Source organism: Phalacrocorax carbo, chromosome 1 (assembly GCF_963921805.1).
Source record: "Phalacrocorax carbo chromosome 1, bPhaCar2.1, whole genome shotgun sequence".
Taxonomy (NCBI): Eukaryota; Metazoa; Chordata; class Aves; order Suliformes; family Phalacrocoracidae; genus Phalacrocorax; species Phalacrocorax carbo.
Window position 1 is genome coordinate 85,783,164 of NC_087513.1, and position 22,926 is coordinate 85,806,089.

At 45.0% G+C, this 22,926-nt stretch overlaps 1 protein-coding gene across 2 annotated transcripts in view; it reads right to left on the bottom strand.

Moving 5' to 3' along the window:
• Positions 1 to 22,926, bottom strand: part of EPHA1 (EPH receptor A1) — a 33,819-nt gene that overhangs the window by 2,356 nt on the left and 8,537 nt on the right. Inside the window, exons 3-16 of one of the 2 annotated variants that reach the window (XM_064464257.1) lie at positions 17,297 to 17,572; positions 15,216 to 15,606; positions 9,857 to 10,012; positions 8,606 to 8,938; positions 7,230 to 7,354; positions 6,967 to 7,126; positions 4,352 to 4,448; positions 3,548 to 3,603; positions 3,149 to 3,271; positions 2,860 to 3,045; positions 2,354 to 2,415; positions 1,758 to 1,967; positions 937 to 1,086; positions 40 to 233 (exon numbers count right to left, since the gene is read on the bottom strand). In XM_064464257.1, coding sequence (XP_064320327.1) covers positions 40 to 233; positions 937 to 1,086; positions 1,758 to 1,967; positions 2,354 to 2,415; positions 2,860 to 3,045; positions 3,149 to 3,271; positions 3,548 to 3,603; positions 4,352 to 4,448; positions 6,967 to 7,126; positions 7,230 to 7,354; positions 8,606 to 8,938; positions 9,857 to 10,012; positions 15,216 to 15,606; positions 17,297 to 17,572 — 2,519 coding nt within the window. The remainder of the gene's footprint in view (positions 1 to 39; positions 234 to 936; positions 1,087 to 1,757; positions 1,968 to 2,353; positions 2,416 to 2,859; positions 3,046 to 3,148; positions 3,272 to 3,547; positions 3,604 to 4,351; positions 4,449 to 6,966; positions 7,127 to 7,229; positions 7,355 to 8,605; positions 8,939 to 9,856; positions 10,013 to 15,215; positions 15,607 to 17,296; positions 17,573 to 22,926) is intronic. The other variant, XM_064464265.1, reaches the window with a different exon arrangement.

Here is a 22,926-nt window from a genome sequence, read left to right on the forward strand (position 1 = left end):
CCCAGTTAGCCTCTCCTCCTCCAGTGATAGCCTGTTTACCTGGGATCAAAGTCTGCAACAGGCCAGAGGAGCTGGGGACTTGAGACAAAATGTTGCAGCTGTGCACGGATTTCCTGAAAATGAGGCCTCCTCATCCGATCATGTGACCAACAGCTCTTCATGAGCTCGTAGAGGATAGATGGACAGTCCACAGGTGGGGGGAGCCGGTACCCATCCTCTAAGCTTTTCATCACCTGTGCAGAAGACAGAAATCTGGCAAAGAGCAGAGAATGCGGAAGAGGAGCAGAGACCTCTGTGGGGCTGGGAGCAGGCAGTTCGCCATTTTGCACAGTGTGCAGTCAGGGAGGGGTTGAAGCAGACTACATGTGTATAAAGTAGGGTTCGGGCAGCATAGCAAAGGATCAGGACACCAAAGGGATGTCAAAAAGTGACCTGGCATATGCAGCTACTTTCAATCCTTTATTAGCCTAGCTCCCATTTGCCATTCAGGGCACATGTTCATGAAAAATGAGGACTAAATGATCCTGGCACAGGCCCGATGAGAAAAGGGAAACCAGACTCAGGAAAAATCTCAACAGCATGTGCTAACCTCACAGATGTGCTGAACCCAGAATGAGTATAAGACCAGACATAATACTCCAGAGCCAGAGGAAGGAGAGAAAGAAACCAACAAAGAACATCTCCAGACCAAAAGACCATGGCTGATTTAACCGGTCTTTAATTTGGCTCATGGCTGTTGACAACTGAACATGTTTCAGAAGCCCAAACACTTATTGCCCTTAACTTGGTTGCATTGATTTTCAGTAGGGAGGCAGACATAGTAGTTATGTGTTCAAAAGAATGTCAAGACCACAGGCCGAGGGAGATATACAAAATTTGGGCCTACATGCCTTGTTTATTTTTTTTAATTTGGCATTTGATCTCAGTGTCTGTTACCTCTTGATTGGTCATTCCCCCATATGGCTTGTCGCCAAATGACAGCACCTCCCACATGACAATTCCAAAGCTCCAGACATCACTGGCTGAGGTGAAGATCCGATGAGCAATGGCCTCTGGGGCTGTCCATCGGATGGGAATCTTACCACCCTGTGAAAGACCAGAGACATAGTGTATCAGGCATGTATCGAGCTGTGTTTCTCCCCTACTTTCATGCAAAGAGCTTACACAGTGCTTCAAAGCCTGGGCCCACTTCACTTGAAGTGATGTGTAACCACCCCTGGGGAAACTCCTCTAAAGCACAGAAACATTCTTGCAAAGTGGATGAGTTTAAGCCCTCTGTTCAGTTGAATGCTACACAAAACCACTACTGTGGGACCAAGAGCCTGAGACCAGCCACAGCCCTACTTTGAATTACACCAGACATTAGAATCACTGGAACTTTCATTGAAGGGGACTTGTAGATGTCTCTAGTCCAAAACCGTGATCACAGGAGGGCTAACTTCAAAGCCAGATTTAGTTCACTGAGTCCAGAAGATCAGACCTCTTATTTTGATTCTCAATTCAAAACCAGAGTCCCTCTGAATCTCTTAGCAAGCAAAATCAACATGGACTCCAGACAAAAAAGCACCACCTTCTGAATCATCCACACTGTGACTTGCAGTTTTATTATGGGTTGTCCTCAGAGATTTTCCATCCAAAACTTCTCCTGGCCTGGTGTTCCCTATTTTGAAGAAATTCTGCCATACTTACCTGGCAGAATCCCAATCCCCCTGAGACTACAGTTCATTTACAAGACAGAGAGATTGCTTTTGCATTACCTTGGTTTCATAGGTTCCCTCTGCATCATTCTCCAATACTCGGGAGAGGCCAAAGTCAGACACCTTGCACTGAAGACTGCGTGTTACCAGGATGTTGCGAGCGGCCAAATCCCGGTGGACATAGTTGTGTTCTGAAAGGTAGGTCATGCCAGAGGCTATTCCCTGCAGCATGCTCACAAGCTGCACAGGGCTAAATTTTTCCTCATTCTCCTGCATGGAAAAAGAAGTGAAAGAAGATCCTGGTCAATCTGCCTGGTTTCTAGTTACTGGCCTTATCAACTTGCAAAAGTGGGCATTGGTGAACAAGCAAAAAAGGCAATGCTGCAGCCCAAAGGACCCAACAGGTTCTCACTAAGGGACTGGTGGTGGTCTTCAGAGTTATCATTAGGCACCTGCACTTCAACTACCAAAGGCAGCACTCTGGACACTGAGCAAACTGGATGGCAAAAGCTTCAACTAGTGAGATTGGAAATTTTAGTAAGCAGAAAGTAAGTGGATGTCTGGATCTTTGTTCTAGTCTTCCTTTAGGGTCCTAAATCCAGTTCAAGTGCAAGTTCCAGCAGTACACAAATCTATTACAGACTGGAGTCTCTCACCCGGAGAAAAGTATCCAGCGCTCCATTCTCCATATACTCGGTGATGATCATCATCGGCCTCCCTTGAGGAAGACAAGAAGGTGTCAGCCTTTTTGCAATTCTCCTAATCTTGCCTTTCAGTATGCTCCATACTGCCCCAACACAGAGAACCATATCGAACCCCAGCCAACATCCCACTGCACTGGCACGGTTGGCTGACTGTTTCTCCTTTGACCTCCCCCAACACCTTTGTATTCCTCCTTGTGTCACATATACAACCTTACAGCATCTCTTACACTATCCCAACCTCTCATCCACTCACCAACCCAAGACCTCTCCTAACATTGCCTCATGACTCTGTTGGAAATCCATACCTCTCCTCCCTTCTTCATTCTCTGCCATAGGCTAACAAGACAATGCCTGTCTTCTGTCAGCACAGCCTCTCTGACAGCATCCTCTCTAAGAAAAGCCTAAGAAATGTGCCAGTTTTTGCTTTCATTCCAGAACTCTCTCCCACACATGCTTACTTTTGGTGACAACTCCTTCCAGACGCACAATGTTCGGGTGATTGAATTGCCCCATAATTGTTGCTTCACGCAGAAAGTTCCACCACTGTGAGTCTGAATATGTTGGCTTCAGGGTCTTGATGGCCACCACAATACGTTCTTTCCCTGGGAGCCGCAGGGACCCACGATAGACCTCCCCAAACTCCCCTGAGTACAACCAGAGGCAAAAGGTCACAGATGAACTCAGGAACAGGTAGCAAAATAACGGTGGGGGGGAACTGAAAGATAGGAAAAGCAACAAGTAACTCACCCTCTCCAATCACATTCTCCATAGTGACAGAAGAGACATCCAGTTCCTTAGTGAATTCCAGCACCCCTCTGCTGGGGTCATCATACGGTTGAAGGTCTACATAGGGCTTCAACCAGACTTTCTCTATGGTAAAGGGAAACAAAAGAGCAAATCATTCTGCCAACATTTTGGACAAGCTTTGCAGGGCAAAGCTACAGAAGCAGAGGTGAATCTATGGGATTCTGTCAATGGCAGTAAACAAACCTACCAAACATTCGTTGAAGACTAGAGTTGTTATGGGAAGAGACAAATTACATCAGAAAATACATGCCAGCGTCTGGTTTGAAACTACTGTTTCTTTTCATTCCTTCCAACCCATCCCAGGCTTCTCCCTTGTTCTACTACCCCTTTGAAGCTCACCTCGATCAAAGCCTGAAGTATTGTAATCTGGCCGTGCTTGTCTCTGACGAGCCTGCCTGGAACATAAGAAGCAGTCATGAGAATAAAATGGTCAGCAGATAGCAAAGATAAAAGCAAGACTTCCAGGGTGTCTGCCCTAGTTGGTCAGGGACAGAGTTCAGGGTAGCACAGAAAAAGAGAAACCAGACACTGCACCTACTCAGTAGAGTACAGCTAGCAAGAAAATGTGACGCTTCACTTACTTGATGCTTGTAAATTATAGATTAATTTCTATTTATTTTGTTTTCTGTACTCTTTCAGTACTGAACCTGATCTTGTTAAAACCAAACAATAGCAGCCTTATAGACATTTAGAAATAAAGTAAAATTTTGTATCTGGGTAGAGGACTACTAAAGTAATGGTATATGGAAAATGGTTTGAAATGACTGGAGATGTGTACCGCCCACTTAACTGATCAGCAGCTATAGAAATTATTGTACCGTAACATTTTTATTCATCTGTCATGATAACAGTATGATAGTGCTGGATTATAACAAAACTGATGAATCACCACATTTTCCTCTGTCCTCAGCAGCAAACATTATCCTACAGACATATCAATCCCTCCAATCCTGCTAATCGAAATTACTTACTGAGACTCATTCCATCTTACCACAGCACACTGGTCTTACTCTTTCCTCTCTAACTAACCTCTACCTATCCAATATCCTTTGAGGAATCAGGGCCTCCCTCCCTTTCTCAAGCTCCCATAGCTCAGCTATTCCTACATGTCTATCTTTTTCAATACCAAAAATCAACACTCACTTTCGCCGGAAGATGAGAAGTCCCACAAGCAGCCCAACAAATAGTAGAACTCCAAAGATAATAGAGACTATGACTCCACCAGACAGAGCTCCCGTGTCTGCAGAAACAAAGAGAAAAGCCATATCATTTAAAAGACCAAGAACTGTTTGTCTGGAATGTAGCAACCAGCTTCTACCAGCCAATGGTATTAGGTAAGCTATTGCCATTTGTCTTCCAGGCAGCAGAGCCCAGAATTGAGTCCTATTGCATTGTTATTCATGTGCATAGAGCACCTTCTGGTGGGTATCTTCTTGATTCTTATCTACAGTCTTAGTCTTCTAGTTGAGTAATTTATCCCTATGCCTGATTTATTCTGACAACATATTCTGATATAACTCCCAATAAATTCCATGACACTTTCAGAAATGAAGGAGCTGTTCCTTCCCTCCCAATCCTCTCCAGCTACTCTTTCAGATCAGACCTTTCTTCCTGTTCAGTAGCTGATTTAGACTATGGCACAGCAAAGACATGCTTTTTCTCAGCAGTCTAACTTGACTCTCTTCTTGTTCATGAAATTAATTTCTTCCTCCCCTTCCATCAATATTCCTTCAAATTCCTTTGCCTAATTACCTTGACAGAAACCACTATCTGCATAGGACTTTTGAAACTAGCACATACTGATTTATGAACTTGCAATCTAACATCATATTCCTGCTTTCTCAAAACTAAGCATCATGTGGTTTCATTTTGTGATTGGATACCAGTCAGGCAGCATTCACATAATACAAGCTGTCTTCTTCCTTCTAGATTCTCAAGCTAAAGCCATCCATTTCCATACACTGTATTTGAATACATCAGAGGAAATGCTAAATTATCTCTGTTGGTGAAGTATGTGTTTTTAAACTTTATTTCCCATAACTTAAAAAACCATTTAAAAAATAAAAATACATTAATATTTTCCCTAAAAACATCCAGAAGAAAGAAATTCCTAAAAAAATTGTTTCAATAAATTAGCAGATTTTAAAGTAAGGAATAGCTTGTGTGACACAGACAACTGTGTCTGGAGGTGTTTTCTAACATCCAGTCCAATGGTCAGCATCTGTAAAGCCTAACTAACATTTGTAATTCTTGCTCAATTTGATGAAGACTCATCCCACTAAAATTATTAAAAATCACCAGCTTAGTTAAGCAGAAATAAAGAGGCAGAGCTAATGTTCTTTATTGTTAAAACCAGAAAGGCAAGATTTGGAAGGTGAAATAATACCTTTTATCAATCAAATGGACAAGCTTTTAGGTACATAGTACTTTTGCAGGAAATTAAGGGATCTACATTCTGAAATTCAGATTTTAAAAAATTGCCTCTCCCTGCAAAGCTTGTTCCACTAATATCCCTGGGCCATTACAGCTAAACAATGCTTCTAGTATTATCAAAGAAGAACTCTCACCAAACAAAACCTTGCTGGGACTTCTTTTTAATCCCTTTAATATTAAAAAAACCTTAGTCTTGGCATGATGAGGTGATCAACTTTTATATTAAAAAAAAGCATAATCTTGAAAGTATTTTCTAACATGCCCTTTTATAATTAAAACAATCTAAGGTACATGTTAGCTTACTTATTTTCTACAGAACCTTTGTTGTACATTATTCTATTGGTTAAAGATCATTTATGTCATCATTTGGCACTGTGAATTCATGAAAATTTTACCAAAAGCTCCTGGTGCCAAAAAAGGCCCAATCTTTAAATGACATTCTAATTGTGGTATCACAACTCCGTATCAGCTTTTGCACAATTAACTTAACTACTTAGTTACATTAAGCTATGCCTTTGCTTTCTTCTCTGTCCTTATTCAATTACAATAAAACTAGCCTTTCAAAGGCATCATTTCAACAGATGTATTTCTAAAATTATCCATAGGGTCAATAGGAGGATCTGTGAATGGGTGGAATTAGAAGAAAGCAAACTGCCTTACAGAAAAATTTTTATAAAGGGGAAGTCTCTGGATAACCCAGGGAAAGATGATGTTGGTTGTGAGGCCTGTATGAAATGTTCTTTGACGTAGCAGAAAGGTCTTCCTTGTAGCCTCAATAGCTTGGCCTTCTACACTTCATGCCTTGGTGGAGAACTTTTCTCAGTGGCACATACCATCTTTTTGGGCAGAGTTACATTCAGGGGCTAGACTACATACAGTGGAAATTATAAGCTGGGAAAAAATAGTGGTGAGGCCCTTTAAGTTCTCCTTTTCACTAGTAAATTTCACACAAAAGGAGGCATATGGTAATTATTTTGCTAACATTCAAACTTAGAAACATTAGCAAGAATCAAAATGTCCTTCAGGAGAACTTGATGAAGAGCTGGTAAGCAATTTGCCAGCACAACACACAAACCCGAGACTGATCAGTTCTGAACAGGAAAGTACAAGTGGATTTTATATGTATGCAAAGAAACAATAAATGCCTCCTTGTTCTACATTTTTACAAAGCAACAGGCTTGGCCCTGGTGACAAGAAACTCAGGAGTGTTGTGTCTGTGCCTTACAGCTAGTAGAACACGCACAGAGATCCATGTACCATGTGAATATACAATCTGATGGAGAAGTGAGTTTCTCCCAAATGAGATACAAGTGGTTGTCCTTTACCTGGTGGAAGGGTGCGGAATTCCTGCTCTGGGGAATAGGGTCCAGGCCCCAGTGGTGTGATGGATCTCACACGAAGCAGGTAGGCTGTGTCTGGCTGCAGGTCCGTCAGAGTGACATTTGGCTCAATAAGGTGCTTCACTGTGTAACGTGCCTCTTCTCCCTGCAGAAATCAAACAGAGCCAAGTAACAAATACACACTGCACAATGAGGACACTTCCACCCCTTTGGATAAAAGGAGGAAGAACAAATAAGGCAGGCCTCACCTTCTCAAAGAACATGACCTCATACTCCACTGAGGTCCGGCTGCGCTGCCGTGGGGCAAGCCAAGAAACAGAAAGACTACTGTCATCTCTTTGTGTCAGAATAAACTGGGATACTGTCACTGGAGCTGCAGGGGAGAGAACAGAGGCCATCAAGAAGAAATACGAACATAATGCAAACCAAGCCCTCTTTCTACCAGAAGCTCTGTCCTTCCCTCTCTAGTCATACCACGCAACTGGAACTGAGTCTCATTGCCACTGCCACTCCTTCATCTTTCACTTCTGTGGTGAAAGGGAAATGTGTTCTCCAGTTGTAATTAATTGCTTTCCATGAATAGTGTGTTTCTACCCCAACAATGAAAGCATAACTTTGTTTGGCCCTCAAAATAAAGTCAGTGTTCCAGGAAGTTACATTTAATCCAGAACTGCACTGAAAGTGTTCAGTTTGAAATAAAAATGTTAGGACTTTATGCTCTTACAGCAGCGTTAACACAACTATCCTATGTGATTTATGAATACAGTTCCATTTCATAAGGATACAGTGAAATTCAATGCTCAAAATCTGTCAGCTGACTGCAAATACATGCTGTTCATGAATAAAACGGTAATTCTCAACACTCTGCAAGGACTGAAGAATCAAACCTGTTCTCTCCTTATTGTTCATCATCACCAGGAAGTGATGAGATGAGCCAAAAGTAGCTCTGCTTTTCTAAATCAGAGTGTACTGCCCCTGCGTAGCATCAGGAAGAAAGGTAATATTTTTTCACTGAATCAGAACTCGGGGAAAGCACCAAGAGCTGTTGAGCACTGCGATGTCACTTTTCAATAATCACATTTCACAGCACTCTGGAAAGCATTCACAGGACAGCCAAACTAGCCAGCTTGAAGCTAAGCTACGGAAATATGTCAAGAACTTGCATGTTTTTAACGTCCTAATTTCTCCATGCTTTCAAAGCGGTTTTTTTTTTTTCTTCCCCAGTTACAGCAGGGTTTCTGTTGTGTTTGGTCAGATTTTTTGCAATATCCAAGTCACGGGAAATATTTCATACCACAGTCCCTGTTCTTCCTGTCACACAGGTAACAATACTTAGGCTGGACTACACTAGTGTATGACAGGGAGGGCTTTATCCTCCTCACCTCTGATAAGTCCTTGGTGGATTCATAGCTCTTGGTGGGTACTGATTACTGATGCTTTGACTTGCAAGGAATTTGACTGACGGACTTTACATGCCAGAGGCAGAGGTACCTTAGAGTCCTCATCACACCATACCAACACATGTGGCAGACAGAAGGAGAAGATGGAGAAAGCTTAAATAGTCACAGAGATTTCTCTTCCTTTTCCTGATGAGCAGGAAGACCTTCTCTCTGCTTTTGCTAACCTGCATGTCCAACTGCAACCCAGAGAGCTGGAGCAGTTCTCTGTGGAGCAGGTCCCATTCCTGAGACACCATTTTGGGCTTCCACAGCAAATGTGTAGTTGGTATAAGCTTCTAGGCCGTCCACATCCACAGCAGGTTTAGTGAGACCAGAAGCACTGGGGGAGAATACAACACCAGCCTCACATGGCTCACATGACAGGAAATGGCAGCGCTGACAGAAGACTGTGTAAGTCAGGTCCTTTCGCCCACCGTGGTCGCTGGGTGGCTGCCACCACAGACTCAGCTGCGTGCCAATAAGGGAGAAGCTGACATTGCGGGGAGCTGAGGGGGGGCCTACAAGAAGCATGAAAGAAAGTATTAGATCCAGCTGTTAATACCCAAAGCACTGTGGCAGTTTCCCATCTGATGCATCTCGAATGGAACCTTCTGTCCCCCCAGCTTCTCCCTCTCTGATCTCTCGTCCTCATTTCCCAACGATGTGTCTCCTCTCATCTCCTTGTTCATAGGATCACAGAATGATTTGGGCTGGAAGGGACCTTCAGAGATCTACTAGTCCAAGCCCCTTGCCATGGGCAGGAACATCTTTCACTAGATCAGCTTGCTCAAAGCTCCGTCCAACCTGACCTCGAACACATCCAAACCTGAGGCATCCACAACTTCTCTAGACAACCTGCTCCAGTGTCTCACCACCCTCATTGTAAAACACATCGTCCATTATGTCCCATCTAAATCTACACTCTTTCAGTCTAAAACCATTGCCTTTGTCCTGTCACTACAGGCCCTGGTAAGAAGTCTTTCTCCATCTTTCTTACATGCCCTCTTTAAGTACTGAAAGGCTGCAGTACGATCCCCCTGAAGCCTTCTCTTCTCCAGCTGAACAGCCCCAATTCTCTCAGCCTTTCTTCATTTGGAGAGCTGTTCCAGCTCTCTGATCATTTTTGTGGCCCTCTTCTGGACTCACTTTAACAGGTCCATGTATTTTGTGTACTGGGGACCCCAGAGCTGGATGCAGTACTCCAGGTGGGGTCTCACGAGAGCAGAAGGAAAGAATCCCCTCCCTTGACCTGCTGCCCATGCTTCTTTTTATGCAGTCTGGTACAATTGGCTTTCTGAGCTGCAAGCGCACATGGCCAGCTCATGTCCGATTTTTCACCCACCAGTATCGCTAAATTCTTCTGTGTAGGGCTGCTCTCAATAAGTTAATCCCCCAGTCTGTATGGATATTGCTCTTTCTTTCTATCTGCAACTCACGGGTGCAAGCAATGTTCTGGCCCTCCGAAGGTGCTCGGTAGAAGCCTGCATTGCAGGCACAAGACGTAGCCCCTGACTCATTGGACAAGCTGTTGGGGGGGCACTTCAGGCAGCGTTTAGTCTCCAGGGAGTGACGGTAGAATCCTCGCTGGCAGGCTGTGAAGAGACAAACAAGTCAATATAAGATCAACAATAAACCAAGACCAAGAAACCAACTGCCAGTTTTGTTCTGCTTCTTGAACACTCCTTTATGGGCTTGCTTTTCTTCCATCTTCTTAGCTCACAGAAATATTTCATTTGGAAGTGACCCCTGGAGGTCACCTAGAGCAAGCATCTTCTCAGAGAAGATAGAGAGGAGATGCAAACTCAAAACAGGATCAACATTATAATAGGACTTGTAGACCGAAGGAGCAGGATCTCATTTCTCAAGGATGCTGTATGAAAACAGAAGCTGGTCAACCTCAGAGACTTCTTTCAACATAAACCCAGACCAGTCCCCCACCTTGCCCTTCAAGCTTTCCACACCATAAAGAAGAGCTGTAAATACTAGCTCCAAGTTCTTGTACTCCTCAGAGTCCTCTGATTGCTGACTTCAAATGGGAAAGCCAGTGGGCTTTTTAGCAGAAGCATCTTTTCTGATTTCAAGCACTAGAGCATCACATAGCAGGGCCCTGGGGAATATTTAGACAACTATCATTTCACCCAACAGCACTGAGTGCAACTGGTTATAGAGTCAGCACAGACTGCAAGAGAATAGGTGCCACATGGTTTCTATTTCCAGTCCTACAAAAATAAGCAGCCGCACCTTTCTCTAAGTGTAACATCTGACACACTGTTTTTGCTGCATTACAATTAGCTTGACCTACAGGAGCACTGGTCTGTCTACCAGTTATCACAAGGTCAATGCTTCACCTCTATAGGTGTGTAGCAGGGAGAAAATGAGTGAGAGAGGATGAAGTAAACTGTGTGTTTAATGGTTTACCAGCCTGTGCTAAATGAATCTACCAAATGTTCTTAAACTAAAGAAACAAACAATGTAACACTAATCAGATGGTTGAGGAACACATACACTAATTTTCTGCAACAGGTACCACCTTGCATTTAACTTGAGCATTGAAGGAATGACCTTTTTTGTATTGCACTATAAAAGCAACAATGTCCTCTGTAATCCCTCAGGAGATCCCAACAGAGAACAGCCCAAAGCCATCTGCTCAGGAGCCTGACACAAATGGCTTACTGTGGTGCAGCACAACATAGGAAATTATCCTTTATCCAGAAGACAAAAAAACAATCCAGCCATTCCTACTCTGTCACACAGAGGAACACCTGAGGGACCTAAAAAATTTCCACTAACAAAGGCCAAACAAGACTCGTCACCATCAGTCCCAGGAATAGTCATTATCCTCACTGTACGTTGAGGATATCCTCGCTGTACTCTCTAGATTGTCATTGGACTGTCCCATTAACATTGGATGATGTCAACTGGCCTATCAGTTGCATAGTAATACCATCACAAAACCATTTGGAGATACTATGACAGTACACAGGCCAAAAGGATTTGCAGCAGTTAAGCCTGAAGAGCACAAAAAGGAGAAATAATCACAAGAAGCATGAGCAACCAGCACCTTCCAGTTTTGGGAAATAACAGAACCACTCAGGAATGAGTCTGTCTTTCTGAGCTACAATCATACAACTATGCAGTCAATGACAGCAAAGGCTACTGAAAGAGTTACAAGGTTCAAGCATTGATTGTCACCAGCCCAAAGAGATTCCATTTACATTCAACATCAAATCACCTCCTCCAGAAACTGGCAAGAAAGGTTACTTTGATCTCTAGGCTGCTCAAGACTGAGAGTACTTCTATATGCCAGACTGAGGATGAAAGCTTTGTGGCCCCCTGCTGCTTTGCTCCAGCATAAGATTTCAAAATTCCTGACACTGGATCAGTTTGGGTAAGGAAAGCCTTGACAGCAACATGAAAAACAAAGTGCAGGGCCACAGACTTCTATAACACAGAGGTTCTGATGTGACCTGGACAATACTACCCACCATAAATATGGGATGACGTACACACCCTCTTACTATCAGGCTGAGACAAGTCAGAAAATAAATGAGGGAAATTTGTGTTTGGGGACCTTCACAAGAACAGCTAGCTCTGACCCTAAGACAGCCTCTGTTAGGCCTCTGTTCTGCCAGGCCTAAGCTCCAGTGCCACTCCAGGCCACAGTCCACATCTGCTGTCTAGTCCCCAGCCTCCACTTCACTCGGCACCGGTGATGCTGAGATCCTTCAAGAAGGATCACTGCCTTGCAGGGAGACAGCACGCCGCACAGGGAGTCAGAGTGCTGGGAGAGAACTGCACAGGGGACATCTGGGGGAAGGGACAAACCCAGGAGGTAACCGGTCAGGCACCAGCTGGCCAGGCCAGGCCAGATCACCTGAGGCCACGTCTAGACCACTAAAGTGGGGCAGGAGGTGCAGGCAGGAGCAGTGACACCCAGCTGCCTGCACGACCCGGGCGCCAGCACGGCCCCAGCCCCGGGCCCGGTGGGAGGGACGGGGCGCAGCGCGGGGCCAGTCCCCGCGGGCAGCGGGCATGAGGACATCCAGCCTCGGCCCGGCGGCCCACGCAAGCCCAGACCAGCCCCGACCGGCGCCCTGGGAGCGGCGCTCACAGCACAACCCCGCAGCAAGGGAGAGCCCCCGGGGCCCGAGAGGGAGCGGCCCCGGCGCCTCAGGGCGAAGCCCCCGGCCCCGACCGCCACGACCCGCCCGCCGCCGCCGCCTGACCGAAGCGTTGCGGTGGTGGCGCCCCGCCCCTCGGCTCCCCCGCTGCGGCAACCAGTGCCCACGCACCTGCCGTGCCGGCACCGGCCGGCAGGTGGCTGCACAGCACCGACGAGGCGCCCCGCGGCCCACCGCCGCGGTGCCTGGGCCCGCCCCGGGGGCGGTGCGAAGCCTCCCCCGGAGCTCCCGGCTGGTCTGGGGGTGGGGGCGGCAGCCTCCGGCGGGGGGGCGGGCCGGGCCTGCCGCACGAAGGGGATGCGGAGGCGCTGCCCGGCGGGCTGCAGGCCGGGGAGCCCGGTTCCCATTGCTGCGTGTTTGCCTCCCTCCCCTGGAGGCCTTGGGCTCTCCGGGCAGAAGCAGATGAGCGGCTGCCATCGGTTTCCCCAGGAGTGCACCCGGCGGGAGAGATGCACAGCCCGCAGTCTCAGCTTCTGCTCAGCCCCTCTGGCCCCCGGCCCCCGGTTTCCCCGCCCTTGGGCACTCACTCCAGGCAACAGGATGGGGAAAAACAGGCCTGGGAAAGGGTCTGCTCAGCACTGCTCGCCAGGCACCAGAGGGTAGAGAGGATGGCTGGGGCCCTCCCTTGATTTGTTATTCCTACAGGTGCTCATGTGGAGGCTGCCAGCAAGCGCTGGGCTGCCTGCAGACACCAGACTTGAGCTGACAGGGAGCTCAGCTACCTGCTACCCTGCAGAGCCCATCAAGGAACCAGAACACAGGCCAGGGGCACAGCCAGCCTTTGTGTTCATGGTAAATTACATACTTGAGGATGTTAATCACGGAGCTCTGGGTTTATCAGCAGCGAAGTCTGCAACACTATGAGAGGCTGAGATGTAATGGTCTGGGCAGGCACAGTTTTTCTGGGGTCAGGGGATGGCTGACCCATTATGTACCTAGCAGAGCTTTATAGGGATGGGTATTCACTGAGAGGGTGAGTGAGCCAGTTCAGAACCTCAGCCTCTGGCTTTCTATTGCCTCCTGTCCTGTAGCAGAGGTCAGGCTCTCTTCCTTTCTGTTATGAGACAAGGGTCATAGTTCAGCTTTCCTTTTTTCTTTGGTTCCTACTTAAGGCAAAACTCAACCAGAAGACACTGCCAGAAGGTCTTCATCCTGTCCCCCTTTACATGTTTGAAGCAGAAGTCCTTCATCTTCTGAGGACAAAGTAGAAGCTGTGAACTGAGTCTTTACTTGGATTGTTCCCAGTTGTTTGCACAATGTCTGGTCTTCTCCACTGAGGGAGAGGACCCCAAGATATCCCCCAGCAGGTAACCTATATTCACCTTCTCCTCTGATCCTCCAATAAGATACTGGTCTGAACATGAAGTACCTCTCTCTACCCCTGCTAGGTTTTCCCCTCTTCCCTTCTTCTCCTGGGAGACCTCCCCAGTCCCTACTAATCCTACAAAAGACAATTCTGGCTGCAGCTGTACTTGGGCGGAGTGGGATAAAAGCACAGATGTAGAATGAACCTGTGCTGTGATAGCAGTCAGGGCTTGTCCAGGCATGACAGCTTCCCTGTCCCTTCCCAGGGGAGTGCTCTCAGGAGGGCGGGGAGAGCTCTGTAGCACCTAAGTGGAAAAACTGGCTGAGCTGTGCAAGGAGAGGGCATTGCTGGAGAAGGGAAAGGCTTGTGTGCTTCAACATTCACCAGCTCCCCAGGTGAAAGGAGCAGCAAGCAGTGGGGATTCATAGAGGCACCAGATACTTGTAGTGGAGCAAAGGCAGAACAAAGCAGAGAGACAGGGAACCCCCTGACCCTGAAAGCAGTGCATGGATTCCCTTTTCTATATGCCTTAGCCTTGTGCCATATGGCTCTGACAACAAGAACAGAGATGTGCTTTTATCTTCCTCCCTGCAGTAACAGATATCCTCCAAAACATGTATCCTCTCCCCTGACAAACAAAGTTGCTCTAAGAAGCTGGATCTTGTCCCTTCTGTGGCAAAGGGAGAGCCCTGTACTGCTTTCTTCAACAACCCTGGCTCACTCTGTGGCTTCAGTCCTCTGGTGACTCGTATGCCTGCTAATTGCTCTTCCTCAGAAATGAGCTGGACACCAACAGTGTTGTGCAGTGTGCTTTACATGGTTTCCCATGGCAGAAGAGCCATCCCAGCCCAAGCAGAAGGGGATACAGGGGAGAAACCTGCCCCCCTCCAGCTCTCAGCTTTCTAGTCACAGGACAAATGCACTGTTCCATGCGTCCAACCCATGCCCTGGGAGAACAAGGCTGCCATTTAAGTGTTGGGAACCAGTTGTTGGGTGAGTCAGTGTCAATCACACAGTTGCAGCTCGCAGAAACTAGCTCCAGAGCTGAAAGCTTCTGGATGAAGCCCAAGAGGGAGTGGAGAGGTGTGTGCAGGTCTTACACCTGACACAAGGAGAAAAATCACAATTGAAAAATAGAAGCTAAGGAGAGGAAGAAAGGTATAAAGTACGTCTGGCAGCCACAGAGGGCAGGCAAGAGAGAGGCAGACCACACTAACTCCCCTAATCCCACTTTATGCGTAGAGGTGCTCTGATCTCTAGCTCCCTGGAACCTCTCCCATGGCCTACAGCCAATGTCTGCATACTCACCTACACAGCTCCCATCGACTTCCTCAAACCCCACAGCACAAAGGCATCGGCCCATTGGTACCAGCCACTTCCCATCAGTGCTGCAGTGCATCCTGGGGGGAGAGCCCACTTCTTCAGCTGCATACTCCACGCAGACCCCGGATACTTCTGTCAGCCCCTCTGAACCTGCTAATGTCTCTGGAAAGCGGGCCAGGCCCTGCACTGTCTCCGGGCAAGTCTTGTAGTACACTCGGACAGACACCATCGCCACGCAAGCCCCAGAGTTCTGGAAAGCCAAGTAGAAGCCCCGGCGAGATAGCTTCCCAATGGGGCACACTTCTGTATTCAGCTGCATGGCACCCGATTCGATGTCTCTGCTTGTGAAACTTCGATCTGCTGCCACAGTGTTGAGCTAAGCAAAAAAGACAACAGCGTTAACATCCAAGCAGGCAGCAGCAGCTGAGATACCCATGCCTCTCCAAATTCTTTTACACTAAGGCCTTTTAGAGGCTGTATGGTCAACTGTTTCTAATGCCAGTACACTGCATGCTTTCTTTGCACGTGGAGGAAGTGTTAACAACAGGATCCACATCCTTTCGTGCCTCCATACTTTCTAGCATCTCCTTGCCAGTCATTCGCTGGTCTTATATAGTAACACTGTCTCTGATCTTAGAGGTCTTTAGGAACTAAAGGAACAAGTCTCTCTTCTGTTATATTATTCTTTGCGAACTGTATGCAGTAAAATCACAACAGCACTTAGAGTTGTGTTTTTAAATTGACCACTGAATTACAGCCACCTGTTTCTAGGCTGTACTTGATGCAGATCAGATCATTTACTGCAAGGTGCTTCTCATGCAGCACTCAACATATTTCAGCACTGTAGATACTCAGGTGAAAAATGCTCCCATGCTCTTGCAATCCCACTGCATCAGCAAACAAGGGATGAGAGAGAGAGAGAGAGAGAGATACGCTTTCAATGCTTGGGCAAATGGGAAAAGGTTCCATGATATCACGTGACATGGAAGAGCTGGCCTACAGGTGGGGTGGCCTTTCTTCTCAGAGAAAGAGCATTACAACTGGTCCTTTCCACTGCAGACCCCTCCCCGTTACATGACACTACACTCCATGTAGCTGGACAGCAGGTGAAAGGATCTATACAGCAACTGCATCTGGCAGTTTTAGGCAGCTCTAGACAGCTTTAGGACTTGTGGAGTGCAGACTTGTGTGACTCAGGAATCGCACAAATTCACCTGGTAGGTCCTGGCTGCAGGGAATATGGAGGAGAACTGGGGAGGGAGGGGAATCTGTTACCAGAGTCCTGCTCTGTTCCTTATTTTCATCACATGCCATTTAAACTGCAGAGGAGAGGGCAGTCAGATAATTTATGGCTGTGGCTTCTTTTAGGACAGAACTGGGTTATAGAATTTCCTTTACAAAAAATCTGAGGTTCCCTGATCCGCAATTCAAATATTTCCATGGCAAGAGGGCACTATGTTGGGGGAAACAGCAGTTAAAATATAGTGATGCTAAATACTTTCACACAAGGGAGAATTTCATACTAGATGACCTCTAAAGGTCCCTTCCAATCCAAACCATTCTATGACTATAGCAGTCTACCACCTCCAGTTTTTGGGAAAAAAAAAAAGACCCTGTGTCTCGTAACAGTCTGAATAAGTGATCAGGAGCACAGAGACCTGAATTGGATTCTTCACTTGGTCTGATCTTGCTTTGTTACCTAAGGCAAGTCAAATTCCTTTGACCTCTACTTTACTATTTCTAAAAATTGGTGTAACCATCTAACACTAATGAATCCTTTAGAATCCTTACCTACGTGGTGTCCAGTTAAATAAGCGTTTATGAGAATGGAGGGCTGATCTCATTTGAAAACTCCTGTGCCACCTGTGGCAAAGACTGCTCTGAGCATCACAGAGGGCACTGGGGGCAAAGTTTATTCTAAGGACAAGCTTACTATCCATGCCCCTCCCCAGATGATGGTTCTTCTGGCCTCTGTCAGACAGCAAGACACACCTAGTTCAAGCTGAAAGATATGACTAGTTTAAGCAGAAAGACATGACTCAGTCTTCACCCCCAGCACTACAGACCTTGATGAACAGCGGGCGGCGGAACTGGATCCCAACATCTTGTTCAGACTCCATGTAATAGAGATTGAAGGTCTCTTTGCAGGTCACCACTTCACCTTTGAAGCTCTTGCAATCCCTTACAGTAAACTTCAGCTCCACATAAACACGGGAGGCTGCCTCACCCCGGTAAATCCAGTTGGTGCGAAGCCAGTGATCAGTGTCACCCTCGGAAAGCACACTGCAGTCCTGGTACATATAGACCGGGGTACCATTTATCATTTGCTGCACTTCACTCCACTGCTCCCAGGGTAGAAGAAAACACACATTGTTAGACATGTGAGAAGCAGGTTTCACTTCAAATATGGCAAAATCTAGCCTAAAAGATCTCTTCCCATAGAGGAATGGATGACCTCTGCTCAAAGCCTGGCTATCTAAAATGTCTCTTACACTGAACAAAAGCTGCATCTGTTCTAGAGCCCCATATCTGCCTAAACTCTTCACATAGGGAGCAAAGAGGATACTGTGGTTAGGATCTAACTTATGACGAATTGAAGGGAACAACAGTGCATGGACCCTTAGATATTTCCTTTATCCTACCTCAGTTCCAATCTATTTCTTTCATACACTGTCTTATCCTAGACTGAGAAAAAGACCCACTGCTCCCATGTATTGGCCACTACTCTCTGCCACCATTTACATTCAAAGCAGTATGTACAGCAGGACACGCCAGACGAGGATTATCTGCCCCTGAAAATAATGCACAGTACTTTGTGGTAAGAGAAAAGATGGGAAGGTCAGTTGCAGAAGAACTGTGCTAGAGCAAGCACTCATTCATTTGGAGTTCATGCTTCTTTAAGTGTGATATTTTGCAAACCCTAATTTAACTATTAAAACTCCGTTGATTTTCCTGACTTCATACTAGGTTCTGCATCTTCCCCAGGCAAACAATGGCTGAGAGGAGGACGTGGGCCCAGCTGGTTATATGACCTCACTGATACTATTTGTATGAATCTAGTAGAGTCTGATATGAATTTTAACACACGCTTTCACTGAATTTTAGGTGGTTTTGTTTCCTCACCACAGGTCAGATACTCAAAAGTGAATATTCTTTGCGTTTTGTATGTCACACATGAGAACTGAAAACTTGGAAAGCAAGGATTTGTCCACAGGGAAAATAACTTACATCCGTTTTCACCCATGCTAAGAGTATCTTTCTCATTATGCTTTAAATGTTTAATCAAATTAAATTTAAACAAGTGCCCACATAGGTATTGGCATCTTGGTTTTAATCCCAGGTTAAGATGCAATTTAAACAAGGCCTCAGTCTCTATATTACTCTAGGCTTGTCAAGTCTCATGGGCTGAGCATGAGACATTTCTCCAGCACCACCACCTCCTGTCCTCACAGTACAATGCTGCAGCCTCTCTCCTAGCTTCTGATCCCGCAGACCAGGTCACTCTGCCAGTGGAATATAAGATATGAACCCACAGAGTGCCAAAGGAGGCTCCGCTTTTACGCCATGACTTAGATCATACCTCCTATGCAGCTCCACGCTGAAAACTGCCAGAGTGCTTTCTCCCCTAGCACAAGCTCATATCTGGCTGATTTCAGCCATTTGCCTAAGTGCATACTAGCAGTCTCCTCCCAGGAAGTTCTGCTGAGGGTATCTATGTGTCCCTTCTTGTTTCCTTTCTTTCTCCAAGTAATTAATCTCCAGTGTTACCCCACCCTCTTAATCTGATCCAGCTGGCATATACCTGCACCACACAGGATTTACACTTATTTATTTCACTTACTGCTGGTCAAACTTCTTAGGATAGCAAGAGAGAGAAACAGACTGATCAGTCTCAATTGATCAACCAGAAGGGGCAATCACTTAATTGCCCCTTGTACTATGTCACTGAAAAACTTTTGGAAAATACTGCAGAACTGAATTTACAACACATCCTGAAACATACTGAAATAGAAGAAATGAAGTTAGAAAGGAGAATAAGAGCAAAGTAGCTTCCATAAGAAACTGCCAATGACAGGACTGGCTTTTAGAAGCATTTTTCCATGAGTGTCTGCCTCTACCAAGCTGATTGGAAATGCATAATTGCATTTGAAGGCTGTGAGTTAGACAAGTTTTCATCACCAGTTTATCCTAAAGCAATGCCACAGAGATGTCTCACCAAAAGACATGAGCTGTTGTGATGCGTGTCCTGAATACACCATTTTCAAAACTTAAGTGATACAGGACCAAAATTTCACTTTCAGTAGTGACAACTCTAGCAGAAAAATTTCCTTTAAACTCTACTGCTGGAAAAAATCCATCTGCTAACTCCTATATTTCTTAGTTCATCTCAGTCCAGCTTCTTCCAGACTGAGCTCTTCAGGGCAAAGGTGCTTAGCACTGACTATTGCACAGTTTCATATGCAAAGCGGCGCAAAAAAAATAACAAGGGAGTCTGACTTGGTTTTTCTACACTCTACTGATGATGGGTAAAGGAAGTAAAATGAGGATATTTACGCTAACAATACAGAACTACTGTTAAATATGCTTGTGAATTCTTTTCATTATTCAGTGAAGCTTTTAAATTCAAAGTAGTAGAGGAAAACTGTTACATACAACACTTAATGAAAGAGTGAAGAGTCCAGAAGTTGCTAGGCAACTATCTCACATCCTCAAAGAATCTGCTGCAAAATCAAAATGTACGCATCAGATTTTTAATGTAGTGTTCTTAATGAACATGTGTGGTAAAGTCTGGCTCAATCATTATGAATTACTTGGCTCTCCAGTTTGACTGCTAATGACATTGAATCCACCTCCTTTGATAATATAACTTGCTACCTGTTTCATTCCAGAACTGTATCCTTACTTCAGTTGTCAGTTTGGCCATAGGATGGGAAACATTCTTCTAGGAGAAGTGGGGGTCAGTGGGAGTCAGATTTCCTCATTTTAGCAGTGAGCGAACTGTGGTTTTATGATGTTACAGAAAACTCTCTCATGAGATTCAGAATCACAGAAAGACTTAGGTTGGAAAGGACCTTTGGAGAGGTACTTTCCCTGCTCCAAGCAAGCTAAAGTTCTTAAATTCTTTAAATTTCAGTCTTTAAAACTCCTTTTAAACTAGTCTTTTAAAATTAAATCCTTTTTTTAAGTTTAAGTTTAAACTGTCTTTAAACTAGTCTTTAAACTTTTAAAACCTTTTAGAATTCTTAAAAAGTTGCTAAGAAAACAAAAGCCAATGCATTCAGGAGAGGGCCATAAATTAGTAACTTGTCTTTCTAAAATTCTAAGGATGTAGCCACTGGATTTGAAAACAAAAAGGTGTTCTGTACTTCTCAGGAACCCATATAGTAACACAGGCACTTAGTTCCAGACACTTGTTCTTGAAAGTCTTGGTCTGGTGGTATAATACAGAGCAAAATAATTCCAGCACAGCAGATTAGTGTTAAGTGAACAAAAACCTCAGAGCAAAATCCTATCTCAATAACCTCAGAACACTGCAAGTTTAGGAAAAAGGCAGGCAACTTTCCTCCCACTGCAAAATTGGATTCAATATAAAGAAAGCAGTGGCAGAGACGAGCTGTCTTTATGGAGACCGTTCTGAATTACTTGAATAACAATTTGGAAGAGTGCCGGTAGATATTTGTAGCAAACAGTATTGGTTTGGTCTGCCTTGCCTAGACCAAAGATAAGATAGGGTACATGCCTTTAATATCTGCCTTGATTGACTCTGAATAGATTATACAGTTTGAAGGCTTACTAAGGAAGGCTTACTCTGCTTTCTGTATACATGAGCCTTCTTTAGGTTAGGTCTGTGCCAAGGAACCTATCTAGGACAACCTGCGATTCCTCCATCCATCTGTTCTTCCTAGGATCTTCCATAGGTATAAAATGAAAACAAACTGAGACAGTTCATGTGTCTTTTTGGAGCTACTGTAGGCATCAATAAAGCGGTCTCCTGTTCTTAGTCAACCCAACAAACTTTTTATGATGATGAATGCAAATTTCATCCTTGCTAATAAAGAGGTAGGCTACCAGTGACAGAGGCAGCAGACTGTGACAGTATTGCAAATCCTTAGGCTCAGACTTGAATCAAAAAAGCTCGTGGCTTGCAATAGTAATGCTAAAATACATCTGACGAAAATCTGTCAGTAGGTAAAGCTAGACCAGCCAGTCAAAAATAGCAGCACCACAGTGGTGTTCTGACAGTATTCCAGAATGAAGTCTCTGTGACCCTTCACTGAAAGTTTCTCAATACTCTTGCAAGTTCTTTTGCTGGTGTGGAAGACAATTTAGATGATGATGATGAAAGAAGTGTGGTGACATCTAGACATGAGTCCTATAACTTTTGATCTAAGAACAGCAAGGTGTCTGCTTTTATTTCTTTGATCTTTGGCAATGGTCAGGGAAGTTTGATTTCATCACATCATCATGGAGTCTTTGACACAACTGAACATAGAAGTGATGTTTACTTGTCTATAATATCTTTCTGGGTGGGATGATACATTTTTTCCCCACAACGATCCATTGATTATTTTCAGGGAGGAGCAACTGCATTATGTAATTACTTGTCCTTTAGGGCACTAGCACACAGGTCTCCATCCCACCCATCTCCTTCCAATTTAACTTGTATTCCAGTTCTTATGGGAAGATAAGGTGTTCATAATGAGCCACAGAGCACCAGCATATTGATTACAGAACCTGTTTATCAAAGCCAAGTTTTGCTGTCAGCTCATTCTCTGAGCTGTCTGGCCACATTAAGGTATTGCATGAAAACAGTTCTGGTCACAACAGGTGCTACTACATGAGGGATAATGATACTCTAATCCAACATTTCACCTAGGCATTTTGGAAAATTTGTTTCATATATACATATCAATATAACAATATTAACAATATCAATAACTACAAAAAGGACAGGAGTGGAAAATCAGATGGTGCATCTTAAGAGTTCAGAGTTCATGGCTAACATCATATTACTAAAAAAGCAAATGTTAGCTCTCATTTTTGCACTACATTGCACATGGCATAGGATCCATTGTAAATGGAAGTGACTTTTTTTTTCAAGGCAAAAGGTTTTATATGGTGTGAGTTATGGTTTTGTATGGTGCGTCATGTATACTTCCGGTATTTACAGAGAACCTGGGAAATTAGTCTGATGGCAATGGACAATATTTGCTCTGTTTGCATAGATTCCTTTTAAAAGTGACAGATCAGGAGGAATCCCACACAGGGACAGGGTAATTGTGCCTTTTCTTAGAGATGATCAAACCTGCCTGGAGAAAAGAAGCTGCAGGATGTGGTAGCATGAAAGACACAGTGAGGAGTTTGCAGGCTCCAGGTCAAGCACAGGGAAGCCAGCAACTAGGCCTCAGAAGCAATGGAAATAACCTTCCAAGAAATCAGGAGGGATGGGCACAACTTTCTGCAACTCTCCCTCTGAGGTGGTAAGAACAATTCAAAGCACAGGACCATCTGGCAAAGACACAGCAGGCAACAAAAGATATATAGCCTTTACTTTCTAACTTTCCTGCTTGCAAACTCACCAGTATTTTAGTTGGTATTATAATAAAAGCTGGGTTTTGTTTTTTACTTTAAATAGCCTGTGAGTCTTCTTTGAGGACCTTGCTACAGGCAGACTCATCTCAAAGCTGCAGCTGAC